The 12,180-nt window shown below is 43.1% G+C and overlaps 1 protein-coding gene across 2 annotated transcripts; it reads right to left on the bottom strand.

Annotated features, from left to right (window-relative positions):
• Positions 1-562: 562 nt before the first annotated feature.
• On the bottom strand, positions 563-10,979 carry LOC142054418 (glutathione S-transferase 3). 2 transcript variants are annotated; one of them, XM_075086963.1, is made up of 7 exons: positions 10,918-10,979; positions 8,098-8,204; positions 6,201-6,252; positions 5,298-5,430; positions 3,393-3,534; positions 2,522-2,653; positions 563-1,348 (listed from the first exon to the last, which is right to left on the bottom strand). In XM_075086963.1, exons 2-7 carry the CDS (start codon positions 8,182-8,184, stop codon positions 1,205-1,207), a joined length of 690 nt encoding a protein of 229 aa, XP_074943064.1. In that variant the 5' UTR covers positions 8,185-8,204; positions 10,918-10,979; the 3' UTR covers positions 563-1,204. The 2 variants fall into 2 exon arrangements, with proteins under 2 accessions (XP_074943064.1, XP_074943065.1); XM_075086964.1 differs by having other exon boundaries at positions 10,794-10,957.
• Between the last annotated feature and the right edge of the window lie 1,201 nt (positions 10,980-12,180).

Genomic DNA, 12,180 nt, shown 5'->3' on the forward strand with positions numbered 1-12,180 from the left:
TAATTGCTCTTGGGCTTCCCTCTGCAACCTCATCACTGCCCCCCTGCACAACTAATAGTGGGTAGTAATCAGAGGGCTGTACCAGACCAGGGAGTTTCCTAGTAACATCTCTGACCTGAGCCCCAGGGAGGCAGCAGACCTCCCTGTGGGATGGGTCTGGTCAGCATATTGGGCCCTCTGTTCCCCTCAGAAAGGAATCGCCTACAACAGCTACCCTCTTTTTCTTCTTAACAGAGGCAGTCATAATGCGCGGGGCTGACCGACTCTCTCTAGGTAACACCCCGGACAGACCTTTGCCTACATCCTCATTTGCCTGGCCCTCAAGTTCCGGAGCCCTGTGTCTGTTGTGTAAGGGCAGCTTACACAACAGATTTACTTCCTCTCCTTCACATCTCCTTTCTCTGGTTTATAAATGCAAATGAAATGCCATTGCATGAGGCATATGGGTTAACAAGGATCCCCTTCATGTCCAGTATAAAGAATTTCTCCTCCCAAGAAAAGTAAAAATGAAGTTTGTAAGCCCCAACTTGCATTCATGACACAACATGTTAACATGACCACATGAAAAGAAAAAGTTTATTTGGTTAGAACAGATCCCTCTAGATACAGCAGTTGTACAAAAATTCCATTTGGCAGTCAATTTGTTTCCTAATTCAGTAATAAAAGTGCATCTTAGTTATAAAGGCATGATGCTGGCATCTCAGACAAGTCACTGATGCCCAACAGGACTGGCAAGAGAAACACATCCCTCCTACTTTCTTTAAAAGCCAGTTGCTTCATCTGCCTACAGAGATATTAAAAACAATAAAAGCCTGAATCGGAAACAATCATCATACAAAAATCTGACCTGGATCTCAGAAGAAAGTCCTCAGAAGTAGCAGAGCACTGAAGCTGTCAGTCAGCAACAGTTGTTCTTTTCTTTTTTGCTCTTCCAAAGAGTCTCCAGGAAGACAGCGTGCTTGCTGCTATTTCACTTGCTTAAAATTACCAGCAAAATATTGGGAAGAATAAAGGAAAAAAATAGGCTAGTAGTAAAGTGTTACAAAAGATACCTGCCTACTGTATTTTGTATGAGACAACATAAGATACTGCCCATTGGAACTCCTTTCAAACACCGTTTCACCTTCTCTTTGCAGTATAATTGTACATGGGCAATCTGGCAGGTCTCTTAAACCAAGCACAGCTGTTGCTGTAGCCAGACACACTAATTCGCTTTTATGTCATAACACATGCGGAGAACTCTCCTCACAGTCTCCACGTATTTATCATCAGGAACAGGTTTTCTCTGGCTTCCTGGCTCTAGAAATTTCTTGATTGCGGGGATGCTGCTTATCCTTGCTTTAAATGCCTAAAAGGTAAAGAGTAAGTACATGTATTTAAAGAACAGAAAGTAACTCAAGGAAAAACAATTTTACTGATACGTGTAACACCCTTTAGCAAATAAGACAAGAAAAATAGTTTTAGCCATGGATGAATTTTACTCCCCCTCACCCCAGCCTTGTTATCTGAAGCAGTAATAAAACAGCTTTCCACCTTGTGTTGATATGGGATGAAGTGGAAATAGCTGTCTGTGGTTTCAGATGTGTACTTTACTCAAATCACTTCTTGTGATCCAGAAAATATCTTCTGCTTAAAGCTATCACAGAACTGGGGAGGGGAAAAAAAAAAAAAAGAGTGGATTTCTTCAGATCTGTACAGGAATTACTTCAGAAAATAGATTCTCTAGACGAAGTATGTTATGAGGTTCTTCCTAAAGCAAGCAGAGCAAGACTACATTGAAAGAGAAGTGACAAATGCTCTTGTGTTATGGAATCACCTACACTTAACAGACTTTGAAACATCATTTATCGCATTTCCAGCCATATTGATATCCCTAAGAAAATGGAATTTTTGGAACTGTCCGCCAAAGACATTACAATGAGCTGTGTGAGCCTGGCAAAACAGAAGTTGAGGGCCAGAGACGGAAACTGAGATATAGGGAAGCACTTGTTTTATCACTATATCATTGAGGAGAGCTGAGAGACTGATCAAAGCAAACATCCTGGCTTAGAAGATGCTGAGAACGGGGCGATAAAGTGTGTAGTCAAGGAGAACAACTATTTGGGATGTAGATAAGAACTAAAACAAAATGCCCAGTAGGGGAACTATCCTTGTTATAATACTAAAAATCAGGCCCATAGACCAGGAACTGCTCCCCCTCTAGTAAGTACCTTAGTCTATGAGCATGCATGGTAAATTAAAAGTGAGCTGTACTGTTATACCCAAGGGAGAAAGAAATTAACCAATTACTAGCTGAGATGTGTGAATATTAGCTGTGATTGACACATTGAACTGTATAAATATCTTGTAGTTTCTCAGTGTAATGTGCTAGCTTTGTGGTTTACCACCTGGCACCAGTCTTTGCACAAAAATGACTTGAATAAAATAACTCTGCTCTGTGTATAGTTTGGCATTTTGCACACCACACGAACGAACCTGCTTTTCAGGATAACAATATGAGTTTATGGTTAGTGTAAGGTACCTGTAACTGAGGAAAGTCTGAGAGCACGTCTGACTTCTTCTCTTCTACCATTAAAATGGCTTCAAGAAGATGAACATCTGCCCAGCTAAAACTGTTGCCAACAAGGAAGTCCTGCCCATGGTCTTTCAAAACCTAGAAGTGTCATAAATGAAAACCTCCAGATGTGGATAGGCAGCTGGGGTTGATGTTTTCAAAATGCACAGGCACACCTTCTTTGAGAACATTTACTGCCTCCTTTTCACCTTTCCCTCCCATGCAACTCAGGACACTACTAATGTGGGGGACGCAGGCCCAGTGATCATCCTGTCTGCATATATTAATTTCCACTGAGAGCACCTCTTAGGTCCTATCTCTCAAAGGATCAGTTAGAGAAACACCAAGATTCCAGCACGGATTAAGCAGCAGGCCACTCAGACTGCAAGACAGCAGTGACAGCTGTGTATCACCATGGCTAAAAGAACCATGTAGATGTATTTGAAATGTTAAACAAAGCTGACAATTAGCTATTCTAAACCTTTACAATCCAAATTACATGGTTTCATTTCTCCTAAAAAACGGAAGTTGCTATTTTAAGTGTGTATAGCTACATTTATACGTTCATTGGACTGTGACAGTTTTCAGCCAAAGGGGATACTTGGACCTAATACTGCTCAGACCATGAGATCTCATTTAGGAATTTCTGTATTTAACCCACCCCAACTTGTCTCATACTGCTCTAACCTCCCTCTCATCACTCCAGCCTAGAGACAGTATGATGCCCTGGTTTAAAGTACTGTGCTGACACCTTTCTGTTTCTTCTGCTTCTGGTAAAATACCCAGTGTTCCCATTGTTATCCCTCCAGAACAACGAGGAAATGATCCTCCTACATACCTTTTCATATGCTGGGAAATACCTGCTTGTTGCCTTTTCAACTATAACAGCACATTGTTTCTCTTTATCCTCAGCTGATAAGAATGGGAACATCAAAATGAAGCGCATAAGGTCATCGGTTCCTCCAACATACATATCAATCCTTAAAACCAAAGCAAATAAAAGCATTAAATAAGAAGGCAGCTTCATAAGCAGAGTTTTCTTAGATTTGTGTTGTCATACTAGAAGTTCAATTTCCCGCGCCCTGTCATGAAAATTATTTTTTGCAGTCAAAAAAAAAAGTCACAGTCTGAGTCTTACTCATATTTGTAGTGTTGTTGGCACCTCACCTGCCTCATTGTGCAGGGTTAAACAGGATTGTACAGAGGTTAAAAAAGTTGAACTTTGGTGTTACAGATCACTTCAGAATCACCAAGGAAACACACAGCACCACAAGAAGATTCATCCCCGACTGGCTGGATTTACCCGACCTTCAGGGTATCATCCGAAGTCCAGGTGGTGCCAAATACATTAATAATGGGGTTGGAAACCTGAAGTCTACCAGGTTCTGCACCTAATAGTACAGCAGCTCTTCAGATTGTCCCTTTTATCTATTTTTCCAGAGCTCTGACAGCAGTTTTTCTACTGTAGAGAAGACTCAAAATGAAATTAAGTTGTCATGAATATGAATAAAATATCTGTTAAAATAGTCTAACAAAGTCTTCTAGCCATCCTATGTTGTCAGAGATTTGAGTTCCTGCTGTGTAATAAGACTGACTGCAGTTTTTCAGGCAACAGCTTCTCAGAAAAGCCTCTGTAAGGATTAAACGTTATGTGCAATAAGAAGCTATCAGATATTCCTGCAAGCCTGAACGTATACCAGCTTCTCACCTGCATCTATCTGGTTGCCCAAAACTGCACTTCTGCACTGTACAAGGCCAGCTATCCAAAGTATGTAACCCTGGAGCTAATCACAGCAAGCCTTCCTCAAACACTGATGCCCCCTTCTGCCTGCCCAAGAGCAAATCAACAAATATACTTCATCTATATTTGCTGGTAAGACAGCAGGAATAGGCTCCAGGCTAAACCTAAAACTCGATGGAAAAGAATTGCATTTGAAGGATGAGGTATACAAGGAATGAAAGCTACAGGAAATGATGGCTTATTAACAACACAAAGAAGCTGATAAGCTATGACTGAGGCTCCTATCTGAATATTCATTCTTTGTTACTTCCCTGAACCTGCTTCAGCCAGTTCTTTCAACCATTTGCACTGTTTAATGGAATTTTATTGTAAAGTGTCTATTAAAGTTAGATGCTTTACTAGCTGACCTTTAGGTTTGCTTCTTTTGAAAAACAATAGGAAATGGACATTTAAAGGCTACATACTGAGATAGCCCAAACATTTTTTTTTTCCCTTCACAGACACAACATCAAGACCTGGATTTAATTTCACATGAAACCAGAAGTTTTTCAACAGCTTTTAGCTGTTCTTTCCCCAGCTGCCAAAGACCTAAACCATGCACTTTTTACAATGCTGTGGAACATCATATAATCACAGATAACATGAATGACAGATCTTATTTTGCAGCTAAAAGTTAAAAACTAACAAATGCTTTCTAAAACACTGTCTGATTACAGAAGTTGTTCAACATTTACATGCCAGTCACCTGTCAAATACCTGCGTCGAGCTGTATTAATCTTTTACTAAAGCACAATAAACGCCTGCTTCGAATATTTTTGTGTAAAAGTAATCGGATTAGAGCAAATTAGTTGGCTTGCATCTAACTGTGGCCTGTCAGGCTCACTGCAAGTTGTGTGTCACTGAGGCACACAGGTGGTTCTCCAGGTGTGCAAGCATGCAATTAATTCTAGATGTACCTAAGCTACTATAATAAATCCAAGAAGAGTAGTACTGTTACAGTACAGGGCTCTCTCCTTCAGGTCCTTCCCGTAGAGGTTGTACTTTGCTGCGATGTAGCTGAGGATAGCTCTAGTCTGCACCATCTTCATCCCATCGATCTCCACCATGGGTACCTGCTGAAATAGCAGGGATCCACCTAAAGGGAAAGCCATGCCATTATTCTACCGGATTGAGTAACTCCACGTCAGACTTGTTGCTGTCAGAAGATCGTTACTCTTATGGTGAGCTTGCCGGGGGTTGTCATTATATTAATCTGGGGTTCTTCCATGCAAACAGTGAACTACAGTGGTGCAGACAAATAAAACTGCAGAAGACAATTATTGTGGATTAACATCCTAGCTTTAAAAAAATTTTGCTGAAGTTGCAGACAGGACTGTGTACAGCAGTTTTTATGCTGAAATTGAAATACAGTGAAGACAATCACACTAAATGCATCAACTGAGTAAAAAGTGCCTAACTGTAAATATATTTTAAATATTCTATTCTATTATTTAAAACACAGTTGAAGCAAATGTCAGATTCCCAAATGTCTCCCTTATAGACAGTATCTTAAGCTAAATCAGGACATTCAATTAAGTTTTAGGATAAGTTTTTGCAAGTTACTAAAGCCCAGGGTAAGACTGTGGGACCAGGTAGGACACACAGACAAACGGAGAACAGCACAACCCAGAGGCCTGGGAAACACTCCAGGTTGGAAAGACATTAAGTTTTCAATTGCACGTGTCTGCATATGGGAAAAAAAAAAAAAAAATCAGCCTCTGAAGCTGTTCACAGCTCTCAGTTTTACTTCCCTCTGCTGTGTGGAAAGGAAGTCCCACACAGTCTTCAAAGTCTTCCCTTGACACGTCTTCTCTGAGAAGAAGTAAAGCCTGCCAACACTTTTCTTGAGGTTCCACATGGACTCACCTTGCAGGAGCTTCTCATACTGCTGTCGGGTTTCCAAAAACTCTTCTTCAAACTGACGCAAGAGAATGAGGAAGAGGAGGAAATCAGTGTCTCTCACATTTCTAGAACAGATAAACTTTTTAAGCATCATAAAAGGAAGATAATATATATCATAGTTCCTTCCATTCCAGATACGGCTCTAAGGGAGAAAATACCAAGGGCAGAAGCACTGGCAAAACCTCTTGGACTGTCATATTTGACAAAGGCTGCTAAAGGCAAACCTAGCAGAAAAAACAGAGTGAGGATGGTTTGGTATTGAACAGGCAATTTAATGTGAGACAGCCAATAGTGCAGACTAGGCTGTCCTTAAAATGCTTACTGGTATGTGGAAAAAAGCTCTGCTATGGGATATTTTGATTTGGGACCTAGATAGGAACAAATTCTTAGAAAATTGAAACAAAGTTTTGAAAAAAATCCATAAAAGTCTTATGCCCAGCAGGAAGTTTAGTGCAAAAGCATGTTTAAGACACCTAAAGATGAATTATTCACTAGATAAGAAACAAAAAGATATAGAATTGCCTGTGGTCAGAATGACGTAGTTATATTCAATACAGTTGAGGATGACTGCTCCCATCAGTGCTGCTTACGGAGGAACTCAGTTCAAGATTAAGACACCAGAGTTAGGTGTCTACATGTACATGTTTGCACATGCCACACATGTCTACAGTCAATGTAGACCATGGAGACTAGAAAATGATTGAGCTTACTAATCCCTAGATGCCTAGCTATGGACTCCCAAGGATCTTTCCTCAGTCAACCTCTCTCAGAACATCTGTGCAACTTATGTTAATAATTAAGACTTGCTATACTAGGGAAACCCCAGAAGATCAGACATACTAATACAGTGCCAATGTTCAACCATAGTAAGGGTAATCACAGAGTCTAAAATTCAAAACCCAGGTTTCTGCTGATGAAAAGCTGGGAAAAGAATATCCCAAGGAAAAATGTAATAATTGGTACCTGTCAACAGGGTTGTTTTTAATTTTAAAAAAAGGGGGGTAGGAATTAAAACATAGGAACAAATGATGCAGGGAAGCAGCCAGTTGTGCCTTCTGTAAGGCCTTCAAATAAAGACTAGTGGTGTTTTGGAAAAACTCTTATTCCCTGGCTCAGTACAGAGGTAACTGTATGGTGTGTAACAGCCTACAACATAAAAGAGGACACTTGGAGCGCTACTAGCCCTTTCTGTCCTCAAACTAAATTATCTGTTTATCACCAAGACAGACAGCAAATGAGTAAGTAAATTACATCCCACCAAAAAAAAAAGTTATTTTGAAGTGCTGTCTTGCTTCTCCGGTTTACCCAAATATTTTTGTTCCTGTTCTGGGATTTCTGATTTCCCTGCACATGTGGGTCAGTTTGCTCACTTCACCCTGTTAAGCCTTGTCTAAATGATGCAAGTAAGACAAAATATATTTCGTGCTATAGCTTATTGTGGAGGATGCAGCCAAGGGAGGGAAAAATAAAACAAAAATCTGTGTGTGAGCATCCAACTGAAAACAGAAAGACTAGAGAAAGTAAGTTATTGTTTTACTTGGCACAGAGAATACTTGTTATGCCAGGAACACATCCATCATTCAGCTGAACAGCTCCGGGTCAGTAATTGAATGCTTAATTAAGCATTACGCTTCTTGCATTAAGCAAGAAACCAGTTTAGAGTGTCATTGCTCAGAAGACATGTAACTTGAAGCCATGCTTTTGTGTGCCTGAAGTAAGAGTGTTTAATTATACTGAATAGCCAATGCTCATTTACTGGTGTATCTTGAACGTCTTTTCTTTTTTGGCTAAGTAACTTGTGATCTGCCACAAAGACAAGCTCACCAAAGTGCAGCTTAAAGTTAAAGACACTGAAACAAACCTCGACCCCAGCTGCAGCTAACAACCAGCGAATTGACTCCATCTTGCCCCTTCCATCAAAGTAGTAAAGTTTCGGTTTTCCGGCCATGACTTCAAACTTCCCGGTACCTAAAATAGTTATTATGTAAATAATGATACAAAAATGTGATGGCAGCTGGGATAATGGTTCACAGGTCACTCACATGACAAAAATTTAAGTTAATTTTTCACAAAAAATTTCACTGAAGTTTCAGTCTAAACTGATTTGGTTCTACTGCAGTCCCAGTATTTCATACTTTTTTCATTCCCCTGAAATCCAGGAAAAGTAAGCATCAAGTTGCTAAGTAGGAGATAAAAAGAAAAAACAAAGTCACCCCTAAGGAAATCCTTAAAACTTTTAGAAAATGTAAGTTCTAGCATTAGAGCTACTCAATCACCACTAAAAGGCAAGTTTCAGTCAAAGGGGAGAAGAGGCAGTAGACAGATTTTTCACACCTGGCAGTCCTTACATCAAAGAATACCAAAAGTATCTAAACATTACTTCTGTGCAGACTTAGCTGAAGTATGGGAACGTATTTTCAAAGCCTCTCACTTTCCTTTCTAGCTGTGGTGATCCAGGGTAAGTATGTCATCCAGAATCAGTAGAAACTTCAAAAGAATTACAAGTTTCTCCTGCAATAATCCTGATTAAAATACAGAGATTCAGGCTGTTGCAGTACTTATCCTTCTACTGGTTGCATTTCTTTCTATTATTAAACCCTTTTGCTAAGCAAAACTTTATAGACTTTTCAGTTTATCAAATACACAATGCTTTGCAAGCAGCATTTTAGTTCTTGAATGGCTTCATGAACAAGGCTATTAATTGTTATTTTTTGAATAGACTAGCATTTAGGTCTCAGCACAAATTGGATTCCACTGTAGAGCCATAAGCCAAGGGAGCATCAAATGTCATCATACTGGCATTTCAACTCCGTAACAGCAACTCCTTGCTGCAACTGAGAGCCATTTTCCCTCTGTAGGGAGATTTCTTGTCACTCCAATCCACAGTTCAAGTAATCCTGGAAAAGTGGCTGTTGGCATGGGAACAATAACCTCCAGTTCCCAATGTTGCAAGCACTCCTTCATTAAGTGGAGGGGAAAAGCAACCTTTGAAAGACCTTGGGCACATACGAGGCAAGCGACCTGCTTGTTTGCCAACAGTCATGAAAATAGAACACAAAATATGAGACTGCATCTGACCATGGGAATTCAAATGACCCAGGCCATTAGGCCCTTCATGCCTGCTGAGGGGCCTCCATTTCTTCTTAGGTAAATCGCCGGTAACTCAAACATTGCTGAGCAGTATCTATACTGCTAAGAAAGATAACTGTGCATGAGAAACAGAAAAAAAGACTAAAGAAAAGTATCAGTGTGAACTACGTGAAAGAAAAGAATGAAACAGGAGTTGCCTACAGCACAGCCAAATTCACAGAACAAAAAAGCTAAAGGTGATTTTTAACTTGAAGTTTAAAAAGTTAAAGAAACAGAAGAATCACTTTTATTCAGTGCACCTTCCTCAGACATGCTGCTAGCAGGCCAACCGGTACGTCACAAGAGATAAGCAAGTCACTGTGGCCAAGCACACATCAATGCAGCAAACAGAAGGTAAAGCATGGTGGATGCTTGTCTTGTACATACAGGGGGGATCAACAAGCCTTGAAGCGAGCTGTAGCGTTCTGGTTCCTAAGGCTGAGCCTGCCATGCAGTATTGGGACAGAGAGTCCACCTTGTGAACTGATGGAAAGAGAGCGCCCGGGGAGCTCCCTTCCCCACTCTTCTCATCAGAAGTAAAGGAGGGAAGACGGCAATTTGCAGCCAGGAGCAGCAATCGTTGGTAGGTTGCTGGCCATTCGGCTCAGCCTGATACCTCAGCAGCAAAAGGGACTCCAGGAAAAAAGGATCTTAATTTAATCCCTTGTTGCAATTTAGAAAGGCCACTGGGGCTAACAGGGGGAAAGAGGGAACATAAATATCTGTGCAAGAAGTCATCGCTCCCATGCTAGCCACACAGACCAGAAGAACATTGACGAGGAGGGCCAGGAGAGCAGCTGTGCCTGCCATGTCCTGCTTGTCCAAGACACCAGGACCCAGTTTTCACAGCTTGCATTCAGCAGCCCTCAGCCCAAGAGCGGCCACTCTTTTCTACCCTGCATCATGTAACACCAACCTGGGGGACAAGTCCCCCACTCAACCTAGGATGGGCAGTAGCCTCCTGGGCCATCAACTCCAACCCATTCCATTTGTGACAAGTTCTTCACAGACAGGAGATGAAGAGTGGTTCATTTTATTTAATGGGGAGCCTCCACGCTGACGGCGGGGGTGGGGGGGGTGTGGTGTGTGTTGGAGGCAAAGAGCAGAACAGAGCATGCCCTCGCATAAGAGACGAGAAACGCTGTCGTATGCACTTGTTGTACCAGGGTTTGTGAGGCCCAGAGAGAGCAGCCCGCCCGGGAGGGTCCGACACCTGAACGCCAGCTGAACCCAGCGCAGCCCCGTCCCTCGTACCGCGAGGGCCAAACGAGCCGGTGGACACCGCCGTGGCGATGGGAAAAGAGAAATCACAGAAACCTACATTATTCACTCAGAGAATTTAAAAAAAAAAAAAAGTTAAAACAAGCAAACATACACGCCTTTTAACTAGCGAGGCAGCAATGCTCCCCCCCGCAGACCCCAACTGACCCGCACTCGGCTGCCGCCCCGGGAGGAAAGAGCCGCGCCGCGCCGAGCCGAGCCGAGCCGCGCCGCGCCGAGCCGAGCCGCGCCGAGCCGCGCCGAGCCGAGCCGGACGCCGAGGCGCACCCACCTGCCCCACCAGCAGCCGCAGTCGCCGTTGCCACCGCCCCCTCCTTACCTCAGAACTACGGGGCGGTGACAAGCGGGACCAACCGCCAATAGGAAGCCGCTACTCTGCATATTTCGCAAAGTCTTCTGGGAGGAACTGTAACAAGAAGAGAAAAACCCGTTAAAGTCTTGAACTGTTTTAGCCCGAAGCGTTTCTCGCCGCAGAGCGGCGGTGCTGCGGTGTCTGTCGCCGGGCGTTAGGCCTCCAGAGGGTCGCCACGAGGTAAGAGGGCAGGGCGCCCTGAGCCTTATATAGCGGCGCGGGCGCAGCGGAGCTCTGGATGTGAGGGCGATCTGGCTGCGACATCTGTCACCCCATTGATCGCCAGGGTTGATTCGGCTGATCTGGCTGGCTAGGCGGGTGTCCCCTTCCTCCCTCACCGCTCCATGTGCGTCCCTCCCGAAGCTGCGCGCTCGGTCGAAGAGGACGACCTTCCCCGATAGAGGCGTACCGTTCATCGGTCCAAGGGTATACGGTAGCTGCGCTCCCCTGCTAGAACCTCCAAACAAGCTCAAGGTCCATTTGTAGGAGAACGTAGGGTAGTCAAGCTTCCAAGACTGCAGACACATCCAAGTGAGGCACTGCATGGGGCAGTCTGCCATTGTTTTGCACCACTTCAACCCGCACAAACAGCGTTTTCCAAACTCTGCATCCCTCGTTCTGCAGCGGCAGAATTCCAATTACTTCTTATTTCCATCCCATGCATCAGTTTATAACTTCTCCCCATTCCAGCCCCCCCCCGTCACCCACAAATCCTTCAGCTCCTCACTTTACACCCACCAGTTACTATCTAGCATCCTTGCACTTTGTCAATGTGTTTTCCACTGAGTTCATCATCTGTACAATTCATTTTAAGCCCACTTGAACAGTTAGCGAAAGGCCTGGGTCTGTAAGTTATCAGCTGTCTTCACCTTCTACTGCCTTGAAAGCAGGGGGAGGTGGCTGAGGCGAGGTGACACAGGACGTCAAGAACAATTATAGAACAGAACAGAACATGAAGCTGGTGAAAGGTCTGGAGTACGTGTCTTATGAGGAGCAGCTGAAGGAACTGGGGTTGTTTAGCCTGGAGGAGGCTGAGGGAGACCTTATCGCTCTCTACAACTCCCTGAAAGGAGGTTGTAGTGAGGTGGGGGTTGGTCTCTTCTCCCAGGTCACTAGTGATAGAACAAGAGGAAATGGCCTCAAGCTGCATCAGGGGACGTTTAGATTAGATATTAGGAAAAA

This window comes from Phalacrocorax aristotelis, chromosome 3 (assembly GCF_949628215.1).
Source record: "Phalacrocorax aristotelis chromosome 3, bGulAri2.1, whole genome shotgun sequence".
Taxonomy (NCBI): Eukaryota; Metazoa; Chordata; class Aves; order Suliformes; family Phalacrocoracidae; genus Phalacrocorax; species Phalacrocorax aristotelis.

Bases quoted from the DNA above. Each gene is read 5' to 3' on its own strand.
- LOC142054418 (XM_075086963.1), bottom strand. From the start codon at position 8,184: ATGGCCGGAAAACCGAAACTTTACTACTTTGATGGAAGGGGCAAGATG. The intron at 5,431-6,200 runs GTGAGTCCATGT...CTTTCCCTTTAG, and splicing joins GTATGAGAAGCTCCTGCAAG to GTGGATCCCTGCTATTTCAG. The intron at 3,535-5,297 runs GTACTGTAACAG...TTTGGTTTTAAG, and splicing joins GACCTGAAGGAGAGAGCCCT to GATTGATATGTATGTTGGAG.